General features: G+C 46.0%; 3 protein-coding genes across 5 annotated transcripts in view; 1 reads left to right on the forward strand and 2 right to left on the reverse strand.

Annotated features, from left to right (window-relative positions):
• agap2 (ArfGAP with GTPase domain, ankyrin repeat and PH domain 2) overlaps nt 1-6,909 on the reverse strand; it is a 30,021-nt gene extending 23,112 nt beyond the window's left edge. For both annotated transcript variants that reach the window (XM_066708509.1, XM_066708511.1), the window contains exon 1: nt 6,457-6,909. In XM_066708509.1, coding sequence (XP_066564606.1) covers nt 6,457-6,622 — 166 coding nt within the window. In that variant the 5' untranslated portion in view covers nt 6,623-6,909. The remainder of the gene's footprint in view (nt 1-6,456) is intronic.
• A 3,480-nt stretch (nt 6,910-10,389) lies between these two features.
• tspan31 (tetraspanin 31) lies at nt 10,390-18,437 on the forward strand. The gene is made up of 6 exons (XM_066708514.1): nt 10,390-10,626; nt 13,329-13,496; nt 13,658-13,738; nt 13,978-14,118; nt 16,175-16,285; nt 16,970-18,437. The coding sequence occupies exons 1-6, from the start codon at nt 10,564-10,566 to the stop codon at nt 17,042-17,044; spliced, it is 639 nt and encodes a 212-aa protein (XP_066564611.1). The 5' UTR covers nt 10,390-10,563; the 3' UTR covers nt 17,045-18,437.
• A 1,051-nt stretch (nt 18,438-19,488) lies between these two features.
• Nucleotides 19,489-25,205, reverse strand: cdk4 (cyclin dependent kinase 4). 2 transcript variants are annotated; one of them, XM_066708513.1, is made up of 9 exons: nt 25,008-25,205; nt 23,283-23,352; nt 22,869-23,086; nt 22,361-22,496; nt 22,032-22,199; nt 21,783-21,892; nt 20,801-20,851; nt 20,434-20,569; nt 19,489-20,046 (listed from the first exon to the last, which is right to left on the reverse strand). In XM_066708513.1, the coding sequence occupies exons 3-9, from the start codon at nt 23,084-23,086 to the stop codon at nt 19,969-19,971; spliced, it is 897 nt and encodes a 298-aa protein (XP_066564610.1). In that variant the 5' UTR covers nt 23,283-23,352; nt 25,008-25,205; the 3' UTR covers nt 19,489-19,968. The 2 variants fall into 2 exon arrangements, with proteins under 2 accessions (XP_066564610.1, XP_066564609.1); XM_066708512.1 differs by having other exon boundaries at nt 23,212-23,352.
• Nucleotides 25,206-26,127: the final 922 nt, after the last annotated feature.

Genomic DNA, 26,127 nt, shown 5'->3' on the forward strand with positions numbered 1-26,127 from the left:
TAATTAGGTCATCTTTCGTTACAGGATTAGTCTCGTAAATAATGAGCTGAGGGCTCCCAGTGCGGGGGCTGGGGGTTGGGGGGGTGCGCCTGTGCACGGCGAATCGTGATTAGACACAGGGCTTCACAACACTCAACCCCCCCTGCAATAAACACTGTGCACAGACCAGACCCACTCTCACTCGCTGCTCCTGGTGCCTGGCTATTAATATTATTAATAATACTGTATCCAAAGAAGTATCTCCCATATCTTGGATATCAAACACACTTTCAATAGTAATCGAATTTGGTATCATCATTCTCACACTTGGCAAAGCATGCTGGGAAGGGTTGGTGGGAATGGTTATACTGACTGATACACTGGCACTGCAGAGCACGAAAAGTAAACAAAGACATAAGAAATACAGGCTGTTTGACCTCTGACACTGCCCTCACACCCCAGGCGTCTGGCGGAGTGTAACTGACGAGCTATTAATATCCCATATGGGGGGGGCAGCGTGACAGAGCGGGGAGTGGGGGGGGGTTGGGTTGAGGCCTGAAGCTGGCTACAGCCCCTCATTTGCAATTCAAATAGCATGACAGCACTGGACATGCAGACACACGATGGGAGAGCACTGGCTGTACAGGAGAGTGGTCTAGGACTGGGAGGGAGGAAGAAAGAGGGAGATACAGAGAGAGAGAGAGAGAGAGAGAGAGAGCTTTAAAGCTATTTAACTTTTAACTTTTATATCTTATTGTAATTATTCTATTATCTTTACTGTATCTGCAAATGCTTTGGGACCACTGGTGTAAACTTGTCATGCCAATAAAGTTAATTTTGAATTTGAATTTGAATTTGAGAGATCTAGAGAGGAAGGAAGAACAAGACAAACAGACTAAGGTGGGGGGAGGAAAAGGTAAAGAGCAAGAGAGAGAGAGTGAGAGAGAGAGAGCGAGGGAGGGCTGGAAGTGAAGGGGGGCAGCGGGAAGGAGCAGGAAGTGGTTTGAGGGAGGCTGCTCTGAGTGGTAGACAGGAAGCAGCACCACACAGCAGGCACATGGGCGGGCTGTCGCCACGGCAACCCACACAGCCCGGCAACGGCAACTGCGGTCGCAGCAACGATTAGGTGATGTGATATATAGCGCCTTTCAGCGCGGCCAAAGATTACTTTGTAAAGTTGTTTCACAGAGTTAAGAATATTAGAAAATATTCAACGTATTAATTTATTTATTTATTTTCACAAATTAACAGTATCTGAGAATACTCACAAAGAGTTGAAAGATAAATAAAACAATATATTAAATAATGAATAATAATGATAAAAATGTAAGCCCTCTCTTGTCACAATGCACACAGGGGTACACATGCCCCACGTCCAGGGGAAGGATCAGACCTTAACTACAGGTTCACTACAGATTTGAGAACAAGTGCTGCTGTCTCCGGCCTCAGCGCCTTTGTGAAACTGCAGCTCTGCCCACAAGCCAGACTGTGACAGGATGTGAGGGGTCGGGCCTGTTGCGCTGACAAACACCTCACGCTAACAACATAAAGGTCTGATTTGCAAAGTACCATTGCATGACTACTCTCCCAGTGTCGCTGGGCTGGGATCCAGGGAGGATTAGGGGAGCGTTTGCCTACCCACTGTTTGTGAGTCGAATTGACACCCATCTGAGTTGGTCTCTCGCTGACACGGGATCTGAGTGGGGGACTGAGGGAACAGTCTGCCTGGAGCCTCTCCTTCACTGCTCACAGCCCCCTACCTGCACAACAGGCTTAGCACATTCCACACAGCCCAGCCTCCCCAGGGCAGATGGGGGACTGTGGGAAATTGAATTTTTTTTATTGTTATTATTGCACTGCACAGTGTAGGTCTGCGTATGATGGGGACTACATCAAGGCCCAGGTGTCTTCCGGTGGAGAGGAATTGTGTGTCCCACTAGTTTAGGGTGTCACTCATGTGCCCCCGTTTTAGTATGGGGTCTACAGCTGGGCTGGGTGACTCTGCCCTCAAGGGGTTAATGGGCCCCTCCTGTCAATTAGTGACTGGTTGATGATTCCAATCAATTAAGCAATTAGGACCCTGAGGTGCAATTAAAAATCAGAAATCGCTGTGGACCTCCAGGACTAGAACAACGCAAGACAATCTAATCCAGTACAACACAACACAACACAACACAATCTAATCCAGTACCCACCAGTTTCAGATGCTGGGTGTAGAGCGCCCAAGTTTCACATCCATACAGTGGAGGACATACACACTGCCTGATAGACAGAAACTTTGGTATGAAGGAGCAGATTGTTGTTATTAAAGACTCTTTCTTAATCGTCCCAAAGAGGAAGAGGCTTGTTTGATTCTATACTGGATGTCCTGGTTGATGGTATAGTCCAGTACAGCACAAAGCAACACAACGCAATCTAATTCACTACAGCACAACACAACACATCATAATAAAGTACAGCTCCACATAACACAACCAAATCCAACATAACACAACACAAATCCAGTACAGCACAGCAGAACACACAATACAATGTGCTAGCTAGTAAATAAAGCTGCAGGATGTGGAGCAGGTGGCCTTAAAACAGGTGGAAAGGTGAGCGGCATAACTGACGAAGCACTACACCCCAGAATGCAATGCAACTCAGCACAACAGAAACCTCAGACATGTCACTGACCATCGCTGAGTGCCTGAGACAATCACAGGTCTTGCACGGATAAATACAGAAAGTTTCCTGTGTCAATCCAAAGTGCAAGAATCACAGCTACCGATACCATAGAGACATGTGAACATCAATCCCTGATATACATACAGCTGGTTTCTTTTTCCTCACTGCATTTAGAGAACGCACTGCATTGTACTGCACTGTGCTGTACTGTGCCTAGAACTGGATTGTGCTGTGTTATAGTTTAATTTATTGCCCTGTATTGTGTTGCGCTGTTCATGTTGTATTACACTGTATTGTAATGCATTGCACTATAAGGCATCGCATGCTATTGTAGGCCTACATGTCTGTATATTTTTGTTGGTGCCTGTGTGCACGTCTCTCTCGCACTCTCTTGGTGCTCAGACACGTACAGGAAACACACAAGTCAGATATCATCGTGTCTCAGGACCTTGCGTGGCCGCAGTCTCTCCAGCTCACCACTGACACGCACAGCTGCCAGGGCTCAGTCTGCAGCCACAACATGTACCACACACGGGGGTTTTGATTTTTGCTATAAAACACTGACAAATACATAAGATCAATAAAGTTTAATTTTCCCATGAGTTGCGGATTGAGAGTGATACAGATGAAGGCGGGCAGTAGTACAGACCGGGGTAAGACCACACACAGTAACGTGCAGGTGGGGTAAAACGTTGTTTGAAGGGGAAAGAGAGACGGCCCTGATTCCTGACAAACAACGGTAAAAACAACAACAATAACAAAGTTATTGACAGTGACAGTAACAGTGACAGCTAGGAGATGGAGTCTCAGTCCCAGTTCTAAATACACTAAAAATAGGCATTTCTCCAGCATTTACGTAGCGTCTTGATATCAGAAGCTGTCTGCTGTGCTCTGTCCCCCAGGGAGCCCAGGCGCTGGGGTCTGTCACAGTGCCGTCAGTCTCAAGATACAGCTGTGCCTTTCAACGTGATCTGATCAACACAGAGCCCCATCAATTACAATAATAATAATAATAATAATAATAATAATAATAATAATACTCTATATGTGACAATGTACTGTTCTCTTTCAGGATCTTTAATATGTTATATATAATTTGGTTCAGACAATTACTAACTTCCAACAGCTTTTGTGCTAGATAGACGAAGGTTCATACAGTAATTCTACATCAAACAGCAGTTGCTTGTGTTTTGTTTATTTATTTGTTTGTTTGTTTTTTTACCTGATAATCATCAGTAATTATCAATTTATAACCGACGAAAAATGCCACACAGACCAATGGGATTGTGATAACATTATACTACATGGCTCCAAGCAAAGTTCAGGCTGCAACACTGGTGTCCCTCCAACAGTGAAGTGTAGTGTACACACAATACACATACAATACATCTATACATACAACATACACAATACACACTTAACATTCATATATACACTACATGGCCAAAGTTCCAAACTGCCTCTGGAGGCAACACCAGCACAAGTACTGTTGTCGGGAGCTTCATTAAATGGGTTTCCGTGGCCGAGCAGCCGCACACAAGCCTAAGATCACCATGCGCAATGTCAAGCGTCGGCTGGAGTGGTGTAAAGCTCGCCGCCATTGGACTCTGAAGCAGTGGAAATGTGTTCTCTGGAGTAATTAATTAAGCTTCACCATCTGGCAGTCCGAATCTGGGTTTGACGGATGCCAGGAGAACACTACCTGCCCGAATGCATAGTGCCAACTGTAAAGTTTGGTGGAGGAGGAATAATGGTCTGGGGCTGCTTTTCATGGTTAGGGCCTCTTAGTTCCGCTGAAGGGAACTCATAATTCTACAGCATACAATGACATTCTAGATGATTTTGCACTTCCGACTGTGGCAACAGTTTGGGGAAGGCACTTTCCTGATTCAGCATGACAATGCCTGCGTGCACAAAGTGAGGTCCATACAGAAATGGTTTGTCGAGATTGGTGTGGAAGAACTTGACTGGCCTGCACAGAGCCCTGACCTCAACCCCATCAGACACCTTTGGCATGAACTGGAACGCCGACTGTGAGCTGGGCCTGATCGCCCAACATCAGTGTCCGACCTCATTAATGTTCTTGTGGCTGAATGGAAGCAAATCCCCACAGCAATGTTCCAACATCTAGTGGGAAGCCTTCCCAGAAACGTTGAGGCTGTTAAAGCAGTAAAGGGGGGACCAACTCCATATTAATGCCCATGATTTTGGAATGACACGTGTCCTTCTGGTCATGTAGTGTACATTGATACATACAATACACATACACACTCATACACACATATCGCTAGAGATTTTAATCTCCATTTATCATTATTATTTCCGTTTGGACAATCACAACAATCAGTGGTGTAACCTGTAACCTATGTAACCCTGCATCCTTTGACCCTGCAGCCTATGAGGAACACAAATACAGCATGGAAGTCTCTGGAGCCCTGCATTGTCACCAGGTAAAAGGTGCTCTCTCTCTCTATCTCTCTCTCTCTCTCTCTCTCTCTGAAAAAACTTGTTGCTATGGAGACACTTCCTTCCTGAGCTCCACCGCTCTCTCTCTGAGCTCCTTTCGAAAAGCTCTCTGTGAGACAGCAAAAGACAGACAGACAGACAGACAGAGAGAGAGAGAGATGCCCTCCATTTCCCAACACAGCCTGTTAAAGTCAGTCAGTCAGTCAGTCAGTCAATCCATCTGTCCATTCGTCTGTCTGTCAGTCAGTCAGTGTGTCAGTCAGGGGTCTAACCGAGGGGGCATTAACTTCTGTCACTCAGTCAATCAGTCAGTCAGTGTGTCTGGCATTCAGAAAGTCTGTGTGTTTGTCAGTCAGTGTCTCCGACAGTCAGTCAGTGAGGTGGTTAGTCAGTGTTGTTTGCGCTCACACGCAGTTCTCTGTTTCATATCTGCAGTCAGGCAAATTCACCGCAAAAAACGCATATCCTGCTACTGTAGTAATCCGCCTGTTTTTTTGGCAACGTCGCCATGCTGTCAATCAGCAAGCTTTGACGTTGAACTATTTTTTTAAAGCATGGATGTGCAATTGCAAACTTAAAACACTTGTATTTCTGTTATTATGATCATGATACCACAAATCTTAAACATCTTCTGCAGTAAAGGTCAGGGTTTTGCTGTTTGAGCTATACGTCAAGAAGCAAAAAGAAGCGACAGTCAATGATGCACTGTCCCTCCCTCTTCCTCTTCCTCTCCCTGTCTCTCTCTGTCAGGACTCAAGACATGGCCGTCTATACGTGGATCCATCTCAGCCGACTCTCACTCACACGGCCTGCTTAATCAAAGTGCGAAGAATGGAGGATTAATTCAAACAGAAAAAAAAAGATGAAAGGGGAGAAAGGAAGAAAAAAGAACAGAAAAGCACCCGAGAGATACCGACAAACCGAAAATAACTCCATCCTGTTGCTGCTCGGAAATTTGAAAGTCCGTGGGTTGCTCGCTGCACAAGCATGGGAGCCCTTAGAGAAATAGCGTGCTCCCCAACCCCCCACTGTGATTATTATGATGCTTATTATTAATGCAACAAATGTAACAAACATTAGCATAACATAACATGACGGCACCTGTGTTTAATGAAGTGCAGAACCGTGCACTTCAGAGAGTTGCAACCCCGATTGCACAGACAGACAGAAAAGTGCTGCCACTGGTACACCGCTTGCAGACCCCGACAGCCTTTGGGGGGTCGGCTGTCGGGGTCTGCAAGCGGTGTACCAGTGGCAGCACTTTTCCACTTCTCTGTCTCGCACCTGTTCCGACCAGAGCAGAGGAGAGCGGTGCATAGGACACACGCACACACAGAAGCTTACTTTGCACGCTGAGCAGGTAGAGTTTGAGGCCGCTGCGCAGTTGCGGGTCCGACACCCGCTCCAGCTGCTTGAACAGCTTGTTGATGTTGTTCTTCACGCCCTCGTGCCGCCTGACCTCCGCGCGGATGGCGCTGGAGTGCGCGAGCTTGGTCCCACTGCTGCTCATCTTCTCACGAGGACCGACCTGGGGCCCTGACACCCATCCCTCTCGCCCTCTCCACCCCCCTCTCTCTGCTTCAATCTACAGCTTTACACTTCCAAACGTCTTTGAAGTTGAGCATGAATAGGTGTGTGTGTATATATATATGAAAATATATAAGTAGGGTTGCAAATCGACCTCCTCCCCCCAGAAAAGAAACAGGTTAATTAAATAACGTACTCCGTGAGTTCAAAAAAGTTTCTCAGCATTTTCTTTTCTGTCAGTTTCCTCTCTGTATCTGTGACTCCACTTCCTGATTTTTAAGTAATGAAAAAAAAATTTCTCTCTCTCTCAGACAAGATCTCACACCTGATTGGGGCGCTGACGTCACAGTGGGTTCCTCGGAACGCGGGTTAGGTGGAAGTCGAATTTGGAACGTCGGGCTCCGCTGTGGGAGTCGGTTTTGGGGGCCCCGCTGGTTGGAAAAAGAACTAACTCGGGTCTGGCGCTGACGTGTTGATTCAGATTCAGGGTGTGTGGCATCAACACCCTGAAATGCATACATCAGTTAAAGGAAAGGCTGCTGTATTTAACGCTGTGCAATCATTAAGGAGAGCTGTGCAACGGAACACTACAGGAGACGAGTTAGGCTTGCCAGACGTGTTTTCGATGTCCACAAACGGAAAGGGGTTTAACCACAATATCAATATTATTTTAGAATCAGCAGGTAACGCCAGCAGGTGAAAAATGATTAACTAGAAGTGGAAAGAAGAGAAAAATTAACTCACTTTATATATATATATATATATATATATATATATATATATATATATATATATACACTCACCTAAAGGATTATTAGGAACACCTGTTCAATTTCTCATTAATGCAATTATCTAACCAACCAATCACATGGCAGTTGCTTCAATGCATTTAGGGGTGTGGTCCTGGTCAAGACAATCTCCTGAACTCCAAACTGAATGTCTGAATGGGAAAGAAAGGTGATTTAAGCAATTTTGAGCGTGGCATGGTTGTTGGTGCCAGACGGGCCGGTCTGAGTATTTCACAATCTGCTCAGTTACTGGGATTTTCACGCACAACCATTTCTAGGGTTTACAAAGAATGGTGTGAAAAGGGAAAAACATCCAGTATGCGGCAGTCCTGTGGGCGAAAATGCCTTGTTGATGCTAGAGGTCAGAGGAGAATGGGCCGACTGATTCAAGCTGATAGAAGAGCAACTTTGACTGAAATAACCACTCGTTACAACCGAGGTATGCAGCAAAGCATTTGTGAAGCCACAACACGTACAACCTTGAGGCAGATGGGCTACAACAGCAGAAGACCCCACCGGGTACCACTCATCTCCACTACAAATAGGAAAAAGAGGCTACAATTTGCACAAGCTCACCAAAATTGGACAGTTGAAGACTGGAAAAATGTTGCCTGGTCTGATGAGTCTCGATTTCTGTTGAGACATTCAGATGGTAGAGTCAGAATTTGGCGTAAACAGAATGAGAACATGGATCCATCATGCCTTGTTACCACTGTGCAGGCTGCTGGTGGTGGTGTAATGGTGTGGGGGATGTTTTCTTGGCACACTTTAGGCCTCTTAGTGCCAATTGGGCATCGTTTAAATGCCACGGCCTACCTGAGCATTGTTTCTGACCATGTCCATCCCTTTATGACCACCATGTACCCATCCTCTGATGGCTACTTCCAGCAGGATAATGCACCATGTCACAAAGGTCCAATCATTTCAAATTGGTTTCTTGAACATGACAATGAGTTCACTGTACTAAACTGGCCCCCACAGTCACCAGATCTCAACCCAATAGAGCATCTTTGGGATGTGGTGGAACGGGAGCTTCGTGCCCTGGATGTGCATCCCACAAATCTCCATCAACTGCAAGATGCTATCCTATCAATATGGGCCAACATTTCTAAAGAATGCTTTCAGCACCTTGTTGAATCAATGTCACGTAGAATTAAGGCAGTTCTGAAGGCGAAAGGGGGTCAAACACAGTATTAGTATGGTGTTCCTAATAATCCTTTAGGTGAGTGTATATATATATATATATATATATATATATATATATATATATATATATATATATATATATATATATATATATTTCTCTTAATATCAAGGGTTATGTATGGCTTTACCGCCATCAGTATTTTGCCAATTATTATTATTATTATTATTATTATTATTATTATTATTATTATTATTATTAGGTAGCAACGAGTTTGGGAACTGCCTATTGACACATGTATTTTGCCACAGATCAACAGGGAAGCCACGGGGCCCTGCACTGCTGTATTGCCGGCAGAGAGAGGCTTTGCACTGTGACTGACGTGTCCGATAACGCGTCGCATCTCTTCCTATTCTGAACCGGAGCGCTCGAGGAAATGTCACACGAGTGGGCGAACACGGCGCTCTGTCGCCCCCTGGTGGACGTGATGCGGAACTGCGTCTCGAACAATGAAAGGGTTCGAGCTTCGCAACGCTTTGTCGAATCAGATTCTCTTTGCTAGATTTGATTGGGTATTCGATTTGCGTTCTGTGTCCAGGCAATTCAGACAAGGTGTTAGGAAGTAAACCGAAAATATCAAAATTGTTTATAAAATAGCAGCATACTTTACATTATAGACAATCTGAATATCCCGTGTGTTCACCAGAAGCATGATTTCATTTTCGTTATATATATGTCAAAGGGTTTAAGCCTGGTTAGTGAAAGTAAAAATGTTACAGAAACCGCGGACGACACAAAGACGCGGGTAAAGGTGTCTGCTTGGAATAACAAGCAAAGATGGAAAAAATATGCATCCGAGAACAAACAAAAATATGTGGCGTCACTGAAAAAGTGAAAATGTTAAAATGAACAGATCAAAGCTGGACAAAGGAAGTTGTCAAATAGACCTCAAGAGATGAAAAAAGACATAGAAGACAACCACACAAAAGATGAGAAGATTAAATAATAAAGTTCGCATTCGTGTGATGGAAAAGAGAAGAGGAAGATTGAAACAAGTGGACACATCTTGAGGAGGCTTTCATCAAGCAGTGAACTGATGATGAAGATGACGATATATACTGTATATACATATCATCACCCTATATCGACCCACTGGATTAAGGCCTTCTCAAGATGTTTCCACTTGCTTCAATCTACACCTTCTCTTTTCCAACACATGCCTGCAAACTTTATTATTTAATTTTCCCATTTTTATGTGGTCTTCCTACAGTTCTTATATACAAATAATAAAATGAATGAATGTGCTTAATGCACAAAAAGGGTTTCGTGTAAATCCCTTGTGCAGGTGTGTAGAAAGAACCCACAATGCACTATATGTATGTATGTGTTTTAAATGATTGATTTGCATCTATATATTTTTCATATATCATGTTTCTATTTTTCTCCTTCGACATGCAGGTCCCATTAAACCAGCGTGTTCACGAATTTTCAATGTGACCTTATCACACTCAGACACCAGTGCAGCCCCAGGCCCATCAAACCCACAACCTCCCGCCCATCGCTATGATTGACGCTCCACGCCCACCCAATGAGCATGAGAAGTAGCGGATTCAACCAAAGCTGACGCGAGAGTCTCCTAACCCCCGCAGCATGTTACAGCCAATCGTAGCCCTTCACACTTATAAATGACACCTCTCTTATCCAATCAGCCTGGCTCTCACCCCACTTCCTTTGTGACGATCTGACCACAGCGCCACGGACCAATCAGAGTGCGGAAAGCTCCCGGACGTGGAGGTGGTGCAGGTGCTGGTGTTGGGGGGGGATGTAGGACGATGACGACATCGATGTCGCCTAGAAGGAAATCCCGTTTTTAGATTTAAAGAGACAGCGCCTCGCTCTTGGACGGCCGGGGTTGAGCGCTCGAACCGAAGCTAAAATAGATACAATCGAGCCAACAAGTTCTGCTGCGTTATTATCCAGACTAGTGCCAAGATGGTGTGCGGCGGATTTACGTGTTCAAAGAACGCCTTGTGTTCGCTGAACGTGGTATACGTGGTGAGTTTGAATTACTATAAGGGTCTGTTCTTTGCCTGCCCGTGTGTGTGTTGTTGTATTCGGCATCAGTGTCCGCTGCACAACACGGCCAGCTCTTTGTCTACACGGAGATCATACACAGCCTTGTGCTTTTACTCCGTCCTGCAATATAATATACAGAGAGGCGGCCGAAAGGGAGCGACATTCCCTATACGGATAATGATACAATGTAATGTCTTTTCAAAGCGGTTTCGTTGTTGTTATTTTGTGATGAGCAAATGTTGTCCTTGTTGTAAATCTTTTTTTTTTTTTTATCTTCGCACTGCGTGGTTGGGTGTTGATGATTACGAGTTTGATGGCGGTTTATTATGCATTTCCCCACCACACACTTGAATGGGACAGGCCGCAGCCCTACTGTTCCCCTTGTGTTTTTGTAACCCTGTGTCAGACGGGGGTGACGTCATAATGGATGCGAGACCTGGGGGAAGAGCAGGGGTCCAGACACCCCATGTCCAGACCAAGCCCCGTTACCCACACCACTAATTGTGCAATTGTGCGGTTTTTCGTGGTGGTCTCGCATTAGAAAGACTGAAGTACGTGTGTGTGTATAGTATTGTGTATTTCGCCCAAGTTGTGTATGAACACCGTCTGGCTCCGATTACTTTGTTTTTTTACCACCTTTGCTTGACTCGTAAGGGTTGATCACGCACAGGAAGTACAGATAACGGTGTCGTGTCTGATTCGCCACGCCGGTGCTGTCAGTGTCTTAGCTGGGCCAGCTGTCACTCAGTCACTCAGTCACAAAGCTCCTTGTGTGATGGTACCTCTGCTTCTAGACTTTGCAGTTCATATGACTGCACACACTATCGGTCATCTTGGATTAGTCACCCAAAGTAATAACAACACTGTCGTGCGTTTAATAGGTAATGATGGAAGTGCATGACGTGTCTGTGCATGATCATGGCCTGTTTGAAAGACCTGGCTTACCTGTACTTTGACAGGTCTGCTTTTCACAGACCCAAGCACGTGTAACAGAGTCCAGGGGTCGCTTGGTGCTAGTTAATAATGAACTGCGGCCCCTTTTCTTTTGTCTGTAATGAGTGTGTGTCAGAGAGAGTTTTATTGTTAAACTTTAACCCCCATCCACCTCCATCACACCACAATGTAACACAATGAATCCTAACATCGGGCCCCAGATACAGTTTCCAGTTTATTTGTTTGTTTTGGGTAGGTTTTGTAGGCACAGAGGTGTGAGGCTAAGATGATAGTCAGTGAGTGAGTGTGTGTGTCAATTAAGATTTCTGCCATCATGACTTTTCCATTTTTATGTCGTATTAATGACCCATTTACTTCTTTCTTTTTGTTTTTGCTTTGAATGTGTGGAGTAGGTTGTGATTAACATGGATTCCTACTTTGAAGTGTCACGATTTTATTGCATTAAAACATGCAATGTGAAAGCCGAGAGAGGATCTGAATACTTCTGCAAGGTGCTATATATATACCATAATTTCTAGATTCTCGCATCCGGTCTGTGAAACTGTAGTGCTGACTAGGCATTCACAGATGATGGCTCTGCAGAACACCACCCCATTTTGGAATAAGTGAGGGATTTCCATTTGTCTCTTTGTTTTTTTTTGTTTTTCCTTAGTTCTCTTTTAGGGCATTTCCAGATCAGATGACCCAAGTGTTGTGAATTGTCAGCAGGTCTTGATCAGGAACACGTGAAGCACCAGGTCAAATAAACCAAACATGTCAGGTGACCAGTCCAGTGTACTGTACTGCACCTGTACCCTTTAAACCAGGAGTTGTGTACCCCATATTGTACGCACTGCCCCCTGACTCCCGTGACTGCACACACCCTGGTTCAGAGACACAATATGAAAGCTGAGGATTTGTTTCTGTTTCTGTTTATATTATTATTATGATTCTTGAAATATAGACACTGTTTCAAATCCTCATTCCTTAATCCTTTGTCTGCTCAAGTCCTTTATGTCACTCAGCATGTTCTCTCTGTGTCTGAGTCCCGTTTTTCAGAAAAAGAGGAGCGGGCCTGAGAGAGTCGGTGCTTGTGTGCATGTGTGTGCGAGTGCTGGTGTTTGTCCAAGGTGCTTTCTGTTCACGCCTGTTCTCCATCCCTGCTTGTGCCCTTGGGTCCCTGTGGCCCTTGCTGTTCCCAGTGTGTGGCACGGAGAGCGCAGATAGTTGTGCTGGTGTAGACCATGCCGGTGATTCCAGTTGTTCTTGAGGTGCCCTGCCACTACACTGCGCCAGGACGGAAGCACAGGAAGAGGAAGAAGAAGAGGAGGAGGAGGAGCAGAAGCAGAAGTTGAACAAACTGAAAACGGAACAGGGCAGCTAAACAATGAGACTTTCAGATCTTTAAGTGGCTTCTCCTACAGTTCTGCATCTTTCTCTCTCTCTCTCATAGCTCTCTCCCCATCACCATAGAGTTCTACTGTCTCTTTCTCACCCGGTGTCTATTATAATGTATATGCAGTGAGAGTATATTGTGTGTGTGTGCGTGTCTTTGTGTGTTTATTGTATGGTGTATCGTACTACACTGGAGAGTAAGACACAGTCTCTCTTTCTCTCCGTCAAATGCAAATTCAAAACAAGCTTTATTACAGGTGTTGCCCAAGCGTTTACGGACACAGTAAAGAAAGTAAACGGAAAGTAAAAAATATATTTTTTAATACCTCTCTCCCTCTCCCTCCATCTCTTAGCTGGTGGGTCTGCTCCTGATCGGCGTGGCAGCCTGGGGGAAGGGCTTTGGCATCGTGTCCAGCATCCACATCATCGGGGGCGTGATCGCAGTGGGCGTGTTCCTGCTGCTCATCGCCATCGTTGGCCTAATCGGGGCCCTTAACCACCACCAGGTCATGCTGTTCTTTGTATCCTTCACCTGGGCAGTGGGCCGAGGGAACTGCAGAGGAGTCACTGTCTCATGGGCGGGGAAGGGGTTGGGGTGGTTTGTTCAGTGGGGGACTGCAGCGGAAAGGCTGTGTGTGTGTCCATTTTTTCGTTTATTTTTTCTTTCCTTAACCCCTCCCAGTACATGGTAATCCTTTTCCTCGTCTTCCTCATTCAGTTTGGGGTGTCCTGCTCCTGCCTGGCCATTAACCGCGAGCAGCAGGTTGGTCAGCAGCCGCCCGTCATCCTGTTGCACTCTGTCACTCAGCGTGTGTGTGCAAGTGTGCACGCCGCTATGTCAGATCACAGTTTGTGTGTGTGTGTGTGTGTGTGTGTGTGTATGCGCGCGTGCGCCACTATGTCGGGTCACTGTGTGTGTGCGTGTGCCACTCTGTCGGTCACAGTGCAGTGTCTGTGTGCGTGTCTCTCTGTTGGTCACAGTGCAATGTGTGTTGTGTGCAGGAGAAGCTGCTGAACGCCTCATGGGGTTTGATGGGTAACGAGACGCGCCGGGACCTGGAGACGCGGCTGAACTGCTGTGGGCTGCTGAACGTGACCCGCAGCCGCGCGCAGTTCAACAGCGACGTGTTTACCTGCAACGCGGTGAGACCTGGGGACACTGGGTATATTGTTGTGATACCCAAGTAGATGTACACACAGGCCAATTTTAGGAGAAGTGGCGGGCCATTAGCAAGGGCACATAATGAATAAATAAATGATCAGCTTTCAACATAAGTTAGAGTTTCTATCTTTTAACCATTTATAAATCAATTAACATTCTCGCCTATTTTTGTGACTGATGCAGATTTATTGGTCTGGCATATTAAACACAAAGGTTTTGCATTGAAATGAGGCATAATACAAAATATGATCCTCAGTCCAATGTGGATTTAAAGATCGGGTGTCTCTGTCCTCTGTGCAACGTTCACTCCCACTCGCAGTTATTTGTGGCCCCATTTTCATAACCGATGGGGAAAAAAAATGGGTGTCGCCTTAACTTAAGAACTTTAGATCCAGGGGTCTGTTGCATAAACCTAGACTAAGTCTTTGTCTTAGTATAATAAGTTCTTATACAATAGACACTCAGTTAAAACGGTTGCATAAAACACTTTCCTTTGACTGGTCTTAGTCAATCCACAAAGCATTCTGAGAAGACACTTGAAGAAAAAAAAAAAAAAAAAACACGGTGGATGCTTCTCTAAAATGATGACGATCCCATTTCACAGTAACTGAAAATCTGTGATCATTATGGGAATATAATGCAGAAAAATCTATACTCTTGGGAATATTTTCTGAAACTTGCACTGAGGCACTCAAACACAAAGCATGTGATAAAATTACAAAAAAGTTAACCGCATCAACCTGCTGTGTGCACGGTCTGTATAAGATGTACAGATATGCTAAAACAAATATTTAAGAGGAAACCTCAGTATACTGGAGGAGGACCACCCTCAAAACATACACGGCGCACAGGATTATTTGGGGAGGAGTCTTTTTTGGGGGATTGCCAGTGGGCGGGACAGCTAAGTATGTCAGCCAATGGGAGGCTCTGCCTGTCAGAATCAGTGACAGTGCCATAGTCTCAGGCAATCAATGAACAGATAGACTTTGGCATACAAATGAAGACAGACTTGCACTGTCAAATTAAGACTATGCAACCGACCCCAGGAGGTTACTCACTCACTCACTCAGTCATAGGTTATTAATAGGTAGCGCATCACTGTGTGTGAATTTGATTATAAAGATCTATACATGTTTTTTTTTGGTGAGGTGAGCTAGTGGGCCACCTACTGAGTATCACTGGTATATTGGGTACATTGGATATACATACTGGTTATACTGGAATACTGGGTACACACAGTACATACCAGACTTTTTCACATTTTGTTGTTACAACCTGAATTTTTGATGGATTCAAATGGGATTTGATTTACAAAACCTGCTCTACACTTTGAAGAGGTGAGATAATTGTTATTGGGAAACAACAGTTAATTAAAAAAAAAAAAAAAGTATTCGTTAGATAAGTCAATACTTTGTAGAACCACCTTTGGCAGCAGTTAAAGCTGTGAGTCTTTTGGAGTAAGTCTCTACCAGGTTTGTACATCTGGATTGTGCAATATTCTTCTTAGTTAAATTGTTCAAGCTCGGTCACGTTGGATGGGGATCGTAGGTGGACACCAATCTCCAAGTCTTGTCAAAGATTCACAATCAGATTGAAGTCTGGGTTTTTACTGGTAGGACATTCACTTTCTTGTTCTTAAGCCACTCCAGTGTCAATGTGGGTGTGTGCTTTGGGTCATTGTCCTCCTGAAAGGTTAATCTCTTGCAGCAGGTGTCTGCCTTATTTAGCTTCACTCAGTTTGCCCTCTACGCTGATAAGCTTCCCAGTCCCGGCTGCTGGAAAGCATCACCATAACATGATGCTGCCACCGCCACCCTAAAGAGATGGGTGTATTTCATCTGAAGTTATGTAACCACTTTTGGACTCCATTCAATGTATTCTGTGAATCCTGAAGGCAGTTGGTTACACCTGATCTTATTTAGGAGTGTTATATAAAATGGGGTGAATACTTCTCATAGCCACTGTATATTAGATTCACTGTGTATACTGGGTGTGATTCACTGGGTATACCCCCCACCTCTCTGTCTCTGTCTGTAGACCTGTAAGAAGACTGGAGCCTGTCCCAGCTGTGGGGAGTTGATGCTACAACACTCCACAGAGGCCCTGCAGATCCTGGGGGGCGTCGGCCTGTTCTTCAGCTTCACGGAGGTCAGTCCGTCACTCATACCCCGTTTCCACTGTCCACGCTTAGGTGCTCCTTGGACTGTCAATTTTTGTGATATCTAACAGATAGGGTGACCAGATTTTTAGAGTAGAAGTGAAGTAGAAACGGGGACAAATTACATCACTTTTTTTTTTTTTTTTAAGTTTCCACATATCTAGTTTCCTTTTTTTTTTTTTTTTTTTGAGCAGCGCATTTACAAAAATAATGTGTGTATGACTCCCTGTTGTCCATGTATTATTGCTGTGGGAGAATTAAGCTGAATTGCATTATTAAAACCCCCACATAAACTTAAGCAATTACAGTAAGTGTTGCTATTCACATCTATAACATTGTGTGCTGTATCAACTTATTTCCTATGGGTTCCTTTAAAAAATATACCTTGTCCTGAGACTGTTATCAATGGATTAGATAGTGGTTATATTAATTAATTGTATTAATTATTCAATGTAGTGATTTATTTATGCTGTCTGTAACTTTAAGAAACATCTGCCTGTCATTTGTCAAATTTGCGTTGGTTTCTCAGGCAACTGGAAGTCTCTGTGTGCACAAACCATCTATACTAGCATCTAAACCTGGCCAGTGGAAACAGGGCATGAGTCAGTCGTGCTTGAATTGAAGGAGGATTGTTTTTGTTCTGTTTCTGAACGTTTTGTCTCCACCTGTTTCAGATCCTGGGTGTGTGGCTGGCTGTGCGCTACAGGAACCAGAAAGATCCCAGAGCCAACCCCAGTGCCTTCCTATAGTGACACACACACACACACACACACACACACACACACACACACATACACACATACACACACACATTTCAATCACTCTATAGAAAAAAATACAAGGTACAAAGACTGAGAGCAGTAGGCCCAAACATGTAAGCACACACTCGCACTCTCAAGTTCACAGTTGTGCTCTCACATGTGCACACACACACACACACACTTGCTCACTGTTAGAGACGCACTCTCAGACACATGCGTGCACTCCTACTCACACACTGTCACTTACTGTTAGACACATGCAGACATGCGCACAATCTGTTAGACAGGGACACACTTGCACACTGTCACTCACTGTTAGACACACAGACACATGCACACAATATGTTAGACGTACACACCCTCACTGTTAGACATGCACACACACTGCCACTTTCACACTCGCATACTGTCACACCGTTAAACGTGTGCACACACACACACACACACAATGCCGGGTCCCTGCCCTGCTGGTTTTCCCTCATGTATGACAGGACGGCTCTTTCCTAGAAGTGAGGAGTTCGCACACTGGCCGCCTCTGCCCGTGCTGCTTCGGTGGGTGGGTGGGGGGGGGGTTGTCTGAGGTAGCGCGGGGGGGGTGCATTCACCCTGTGTGTCAACAGCCAAGTGAGGACAGCTTGGCAGGGACAAGGAGAGGGAGAGGGAAATAGATACACACTGAGACAGCCACCCTTCTATTCCACCCCACATTGTGTCAAAATGAAGGCTCGTCACTGATTATCCTGCAGCAATCCAGTCCAGTCAGTGACTCTACAGCAGTAGCCCCAGTATACAGTCCAGTCCAGTTAGTGACTCTGCAGAAGTAGCCCCAGTCTCCAGTCTAGTTGCACATGCTGTAATTCACCTGCTGTCTTTGAATGTGGAGCGACTGTGCTGGACCAGGATGACAACGGCTGAATGCTGGGACTTGTCCAGAACGCACAGCCCCCCAGAAGAGAAATGCACGATTCTGCAGAGCCCAGTGCCACGACGGGGGGAGGAATGCGTAGAAAAAGAGAACACTATCTAAGGAAAATCAAATCAGATGGCCTTCGAAGGGTTAGAGAATCCAGGAATCCTGCGGACTCAGATCTTCTGTCTCTGGCTGCGATAGACTAACCTGCCATCTCCAGACCCCTTATCCTTCTTATTGTCATTATGAATATTATTGTTGTTATCATGATTGTGGCTATTTTTATTTTTATTGTTTTTGCCAAATTTTGGGTCACACCCTTTCTCAAGATGGATTTTTTTTTTTTTTTTGTCTGAAATATAAATGTGCTAAAGTGTTTTTTCTGTTGTTATTATTTGAGAAAATGTATTCTAATTCAGAGAATCAAGTTCTAGAATTAAACAGCTTCCTCTTGGAGTTGGTTTAATCTCATACCCATTAGCTGCTTAATTGAGTCAATTAGCGAGGTTTCATAGGTCCCCGTTCCCCCAGTATGCAGTGATTGAAGACTCAGAGACAGACTTGTCACCTGCAGGAATCACTTACTCCCTTTCCACTGTCCACGCTGAGGTGCACCTCGGCCTGACCGTGCCGTACTGTACACCTAACCATGGCTGCCTGTGTTTGCATTGCATTTTGGTTGTGAATGTGAGACACCAAAGGTCAAACCGCTTTCAAGCAAAACATACTTTTACATACAAAACACACAGGGTTTGTTAGCATCTTTAACCTTTTTGTATTGTATTTTTAGTTTATTTTGTCACAGTGCACTGTATTGCAATGCAGTCCTTTCTCCAGCAGGCATTCTGTGATCCAACCATTTTTAAATGTCTTACTGCTCCAAGCAACTGATCCTGTGTGGCACTGTACGACTGTATATTAATAACTGCTCTAATTTAATCTTCCCAAGGTAAATACATATTCTGTCTTGAGAAAAATCACCTCTCTTGCATTGAGAGCGGCCACCATTATTGCAGTTACAATTTCAAAACGCAATGGCGTTATATCTGGCTGCGTAAGGGGACATAATGGTACATCCCCCAGAACAGTTAGAGCCTTGGTGGGTGTGAATTACATTGGAAATGCCTGTGTACATTGGGCCACATTGGAAATGCCTGGACTCAAACGGACAGGCCGAGGTGCACCTAAACTTGGCCAATGGAGATGGGGCACCTCTTTCGCTCTCCCTCCAGGAACGGAGTGGGCCACAACAGACTGAACCAGCCCTGAATTGACACACAGTTCTGGGTACAATCTCTGCCCACCAGCACAGCTGTGCTTCACACCATCACACAAAAATACTTCTTCTTCATGTGTCTTTCCACACACACAACATGTCAACCCCCTCCCCCCCAAAAAATATTCCAGATCAAAAGACACAGTCGACAAAAGTCACCATCCACACATATCAGTCCAAGCCTCTGAGAACCCCCCCTTCAAATGCTGGTGAGGAAACAAAAAATGACAATAGTAAGAGAATAACTAAATAAAATGTTTTTTATTTGTTATGGTTTATTAGTTTACAAATATATATACTGGTATTTATGTAATATATATTAAAATACTAATGATAAGTATAATGCCCACCAGTCATTCTTACTCCCTGAACAGCTGGTTGGCTTAGGGTGACGGCAGCAACTGTGTGCATGTATGTGTGCGACTGTATGTGTCTGTGCGAGTGCGACTGTGTACAGTCCACAATGTCACAATGGTCCCAATTCCGAGCCCCCCCCCCCCGACTCACTTCCACAAACAGCTCAGCTCCACACACTCACCCCCCCACCAGAAAGGCACCTTGTACAGAGACAGCATCATCATTTAGCTAGCACCGAAGAGTCTGAAAATTAAAATGACCGTCCTCTCATCAACTATTTACTGGGGATGTGGGGAGCTTACAAAAAAGCGATGTGTCCAACACACAAGATGACTCCCTGTCCCCTCAAACCCACCACGCCCCGTGCACTCAGCCCTCCTGGAAGTAGGGGTGCTCCAGAGCCTTCAGAGCAGAGATCCTCGCCAGGGGGTTAAAGTTCAACATCTCCTGTGGGAACAGCAAAGATACAGGGTGTTTAGACATGCACACAAATTTACACCCCCTTTCACAATTTTAACATTTTTGTTAAAATGCACTCAAATAGATCTTACCATTTATCTACACATTCTACCCCACAACTTTCAAGTGGAAAAAAATATTATAGAAACCTGTAGAAACATTGTACCCTTCAGTAAAACCCCATCTCTACAAATGAGTAATTGTATATAAAAATAAGGTGAAGTCACCCAGGATAGTTTGCCACCCCCCATAATAGAGAGAGAGAGACTGTTAGAAAGAAACATGGACAGGTACACAGGACTAGACAGGCAGTTAGACTTATATTAGGCAGAACTAGACAGACAACGCTACGTTGTGGCCCTTCGCCCTCCTCACCAGCAGCAGGTTCGCCCCCTCCTGGCTGATCTCGGGCACGCAATTGTTGATGGGCTTGGGGGGGCGGGGCTTGAAGGCCTGGCGTTTCAGTGTCACATCTGTGGGCCACATCTCCTCCGGCGGCAAGCCAATCACACTGCACAAGGGAGGGGGAGGGCGGGGAGAAGAGAGAAAATGTCAGCCATTTTAAAGCGTGAAGTATCAACTACCCAATCACGGTACAAAGAAAAAAAAGTGTCCACCAATCAATCAGTTACTGAGGAATCCTATCAGGTGATCACAATTGTGGTGCAGGTCACAGTTTATTTTATTTTTAATGCAATTTGTTTATGCCACACGAAAACAGATTAGTGTCTCAGTCACTCACTCAAATATCTTCCCCAGCTGGTCCACCTCAGAGTTGCCATCAAACAATGGCCTAGAGAAGGAGGGGGAGGGGGAGAGAGAGATCAAACAAGGGAAAGATTTTAGACAGGCTTTCCACACACTCATGTTACAGGATGACTGCAAAATGACACTGTTCAACCCACAGGGAGTGTTCAGGGCCCTGGATTAACCTTGCAGCTGTGACAGTTGACATGGCACATGAGAGATAAGATGCAGGGCTCTCTGGCCTCTTTATCTCAGTGCCACACAGAGCCTGTGAAGAGGAGGACCGCAGTGCCACAGCAAACCACAGGGTGGCAGCGGTCAGCCATGGCTCAGTATCGCAGCACACTACAACGCCCCTTTTCCACTGGCACATCCGACCCGAAGCCTGAACCAAGCGGGAACCAAACCGAGCTGGCCTGGTTCGGGTCGGGTGTCTTCCACTGCACTACACGAGCCGAGGTCAATGACGACACGCGCTGCGGACGTTGAGAGTTGTGTGCCTGACACTGAAAGACAGGCGTATTTTTCGGATGACAATAGAGGATCTTGAAAGTGTAGTTGTTCTCGGAATTGTTTTAATTATTTTTGGCAAATGGAAGTGAAAAACCAATGACGCGCCGACTAGAAAAAATTAACTCCTCCCCCTGGCCAGTACTAGGCAAGGAGTAGAGCCAGCTAAAATTACCAGTGGGTGATGTGCCACACCGCTCCGGGCTGGTTCCGGGTCGGGTCGGGTATGCCAGTGGAAAAGGGGTACAAAACAGCCCGACACAAACTCTAGTGATCCCTGAGAGCACAGCCTCCCTGGAGCCCCCAGACACACAGACTCTCCCCTCTCATCCGCTCCCTTTCCACCTCTGCCTCCATCTACCTCTCCTTCCCACTCCCTCTCTCTCTCCCACCTCCTCCCCTTCCAACCCCAGACACCTCTCCCTCTCTCCTCCAACCCGGCCCCAGCTCCTCCTCCCCAGACTCACTTGCGGCGGAACATCTCGGCGAAGATGCAGCCGGAGCTCCAGATGTCAACGGGCGTGGCGTAGGAGCAGTGCAGCAGCACCTCAGGGGCACGATACCACAGCGTCACCACCTGGGGGGGCGACAGAGAGGACAAGAGGGGGTGAGGATGCAGATAAGGACAGTGTTTGCATGTACCATTTTCGAGCACCCACTGGGTTTACACATGCATGTATACTCTGTGTGTGCGAGCAGTGCAGGCGTGCTCTCACCACGGGTGTGAGTGCCATGTGGCAGCTATAGATGCGCGCCAGGCCGAAGTCCGCGAGCTTCACCTGCCCGCGGCTCGTCACCAGGATGTTCTCGGGCTTCAGGTCGCGGTGCAGCACACGGTTCGAGTGCAGGAAGGCCAGCCCACACAGCAGCTGCTTCATCAGGTCCTGCAGGGAGGGGCAGAGATCAACAGTGCGTGTGTGAAAGAGCACTGGAATATGGGGGCAGTACAGAGAGTGAGTGAGTGAGTGAGTGAGTGAGTGTGTGTGTGTGTGTGTGTGTGTGTGTGCAGCGAGTGTGACGGTGGGTGGGGGGGTTGCAGGTGTACCTGGATGTGGTCAGCAGGAAGGCCGGGTGGGGGGGCCTTGTCCAGGTAGGTCTTGAGGTCCTGGTCCACGTGCTCAAACACCAGCGTCACCTTTGTCTCCTGGTCCGTCCGCAGCGTGGCGCACACATCCATCAGCCTGGGGTCAAGGGTCAAGGGTCAAAACACCTCCATACTACTCAACTACAAGCAAAGCTCCTAGACTGACACTGCTCATCTAGAGGGAGGGAGGGAGAGAGAGTATGATGAAAAGAGGGAGGGATGGAGCAAGGAACGGAGACAGAGAATAAACGAGAGTGCAAGTGCTCTAGAGAAAGGACCAAGTGAGGGAGGGGGGCCAAACACAGTGAGGGGAATTAAGAGAAGGACAGAATGAAGGATGGAGGGAGTGGATTTGAGAGAGAGAGAGAGAGAGAGGGAGAGAGAGGATGGATGAAGTGAGAAGGTATAAAGACAGAGGGGGAGAGAGACGGGCAGAGTGATCATTGGTGCCGCTTGCGCCGGGCCTCACTTGACGATGTTGGGGTGGTCGAACTGCTCCAGCCGCTTGAGCAGGGCCACCTCCCTGACGGTGGACAGCGGGAGTCCATCCTGGTCTGTCTGCACTCGCACGCTCTTCAGGGCCACGAACTGACCACTCTGCCGGTCGCGTGCCTTGTACACCGTCCCGTACGCCCCGCCCCCGATCTCCGCCACCGGCTCGTACTGCACCACACCCTCATGAGCCATCTGCAGCAGACAGAGACAAATAAATGGACACAATTAGAATTTCAATTACTTAAATTAGACACTCTCACACAAAGACTTCCCTCCCACAGCATAGGCGCCTGAGACCAGTCTATGGCCCCACTCACTCTCTCACTCTCTCCAGCTACAGGACTCTGAAAGAATTCTCCCGGGAGGAGGAGGGGGCGAGGAATCTGACCTCAAATCCAGCTAGACAGGAACTCAGTCAACACTGCATTCCTGAGGACAGAGAGACAGCCACTGACACCCTGCCGGGACAGAGAAACAGAGAGAATGAGAGGAGGGCACATACATTCAGAGCAGCAGTACAGGAGAGTCCAGTCCAGTCAGTGACAGTCCAGTAACTGTAACTCACGTCTTATTTAATCGACCAGTCTCTTTGGCTGAACACCTCAGCTAAAACTGATTACTGTTACCAATTATAATTACATATACAGAAAAAGCAATGATTTAAGCTTGAATCTGGATTCGATTAAGTCTCTTTAGGTTGAAAGACTCTTTAGCAAAAACTCCTATGGAGAATGTTGGGGAAGATTGTGTAAGCTTATTCTGTTCTAATGAATGCCTCTAATTTATTTGTATTTATTTGACATGCGCCTGGAGAATAATACTAACAGGACTTTACCCGATACGTGGGTTGTCATTACAAACTGCTTATATATAGGCCACAGATAATTTGTCTAAATAAAGTAGTTATTTAATAAAATAAACATTGAGTGGGGGATCAGGGGAGGGAGACCACATGGTGATTAAGAACACGTCTTCGCAACAGTCAAGACTACCATTTCACAAAAGCATTATTGACACTGGGGCCAGTTTTTTCGGGAGGGCTGGCAGATGTTACCAGACACACAGACACACAGACAGACAGACAGGCCTAAGTGTGAGAAGGAAGAACAAGGTCCGAGAGAGAATCGCTGGGCGAGGCAGTAAGTGCAGAATTGGCAGAGAAAAAAATACGGCGTTGACGTACAACGGGAAACTGGAACCGATAGCTCGATTAATGTGTTGGTGTTCAACGAACGATTTTTTTGTATAATCAAAGTAGAATAGTATGTATAAGTTTATACGTCCCAAGCTCTAGGTCTGCAGTTTAATCAATATATCCCTGACAATGGCATGGCTTTATTTATTGTGTCATTCTGTCAGATTAATTCATTACCCCCCACCTCCCCATACTTCTTCCTCCTCGCCCTAACTATTGCCTTCCTTTGGGTTAAAAAGTCGCTGCTCTGGGAGAAGAAGAGGAAAGGAGGAAAAGATCAGAGACGCCGACCGAGCGGAAGCGCTTCCCGCAACACGTGGTGCACAGAGCGCGAGCGGTCTCTTTGTTAATTATCCCCGAAAGCTTAATTACAGCCGGGGAAAGTGGGCTACAGGATGTGGCTAAAATGCCTGGGCACAGTGTCTGACCAACCCACGGGATCCGGGAGAGTCCGTAGCCTGGTCGCGATTGTTTCTGGTATAATCAAGTCGCTTATTTATTTGTGCATTCGATTATTTAGGAGACTGTGCAACCATGTTGCCCCAGCGCTCACTCGGGAAACAGACACAGGCAGTGACTCGCAGGAGCTGATATGAAATGAAAACGAGACAAGAACAAACTTCTCAGTTCATCACAAGTGCTCTCTCCCTTTCTCTCTCTCGTTCCCTCTTCCTCAGCAGCCTTTCTTCTCGCGTGTTTTTCTACGTAAAAGACGATTGCTAATCAACTATAAAAACTGTCAAATATGTGTAGCTAACACTTCGTTTCTCCCCGCTCTCTATAGCAAAACATGGCGTTATTCAGACAAGACGCTTTTCACTCAAGCTTATCCGCTACACATATCATAGGACTTGTTTTTTCCTATATCTGACCAAGAGCAACCCCCGAACCGAGTTCAATAAAACTCTCGTCACTTACCACGTTGCTCCTCGTCGCGACAAGTTAAATCATTTTCACAACAATGATCCGCCGTGCGTTTATATGTTAGCATCCGGGTCTTTTTAGCATGCTTTCTCTTTTATATTATTATTATTATTATTACAAAAAGACTTTGGTTAAAAGTTTGGCCCGACTTCACTTTTTGCAAAACACCCCCACAGAACCATTGACTGAGCAATCCCGCACCAGCTTCCTGTCCACCAACACGAAGGAACGCCCCGTTACCCGTCTAAACCAATCGGATTTTAGAATAAGGGGCGTACGCCCGCCCACCGACCAAGGCACCGCCCACGTGTGAGCTATTCAATATATATATATATATATGGTACTTCGACCTGGCTTTTCACTCAAAGTACTTATTTGTATTATTATTAATTTATTATAATTATTAGGAGTAGAAGTAGTATAATGCATGAAAATACAAGTTACGCAACATGTTCCTGTACTCTCAAACTGAATATTCTGCGGCATACATGAAAAGTACCACAGCCGTAAACAGCGAGATATCCAGTGTCACTAACAGACATATATCATGCACATCGTGCGGGTTTACATGCATGTACAGATGATCAATGTGCGCTGCTTCAGTGCAGACTGCAGCTCTTCCGGCCCTGGCGCGCGTCTCAGCACGCCCCTCCCCCGCGGGCGCGAGCCGCGCTGTGATTGGCGGACAGCTCTGTTGCTAGGCTCGCGCGCTGCTCTGCCGCGAGAACCTCCTGCATTCCGGAGTTTGGGCCAGACTGGGCGCCACACTCACTGTGCTGCTGTGTGCACCGTGGTACCCTGTCATGCTGTGCAATATCCTGTATCTGTACCACACAGCACAGTGAGCAAAGTGTCAATACACCTGCACTACAATAAAATAAATACTGCAATGCACTGAAACACACAATCAGCACACTGTAATGCATATACATACAGAGCTGCATATTGGCTGTAGCAACTAACTCTGCTAACTAACGCTAACACAAAAAATTACACCAAACTGTAATATAGGTTAGCACCATTAGTCTGACACAGCAGCATTACCCTGGAGCCAGGCAGCCCAGCGTGAAACAGGACAGGCCCTTCTGAATGACACAGCCCAGTCTGGCCCAGT

This window comes from Amia ocellicauda, chromosome 7 (assembly GCF_036373705.1).
Source record: "Amia ocellicauda isolate fAmiCal2 chromosome 7, fAmiCal2.hap1, whole genome shotgun sequence".
NCBI lineage: Eukaryota > Metazoa > Chordata > Actinopteri > Amiiformes > Amiidae > Amia > Amia ocellicauda.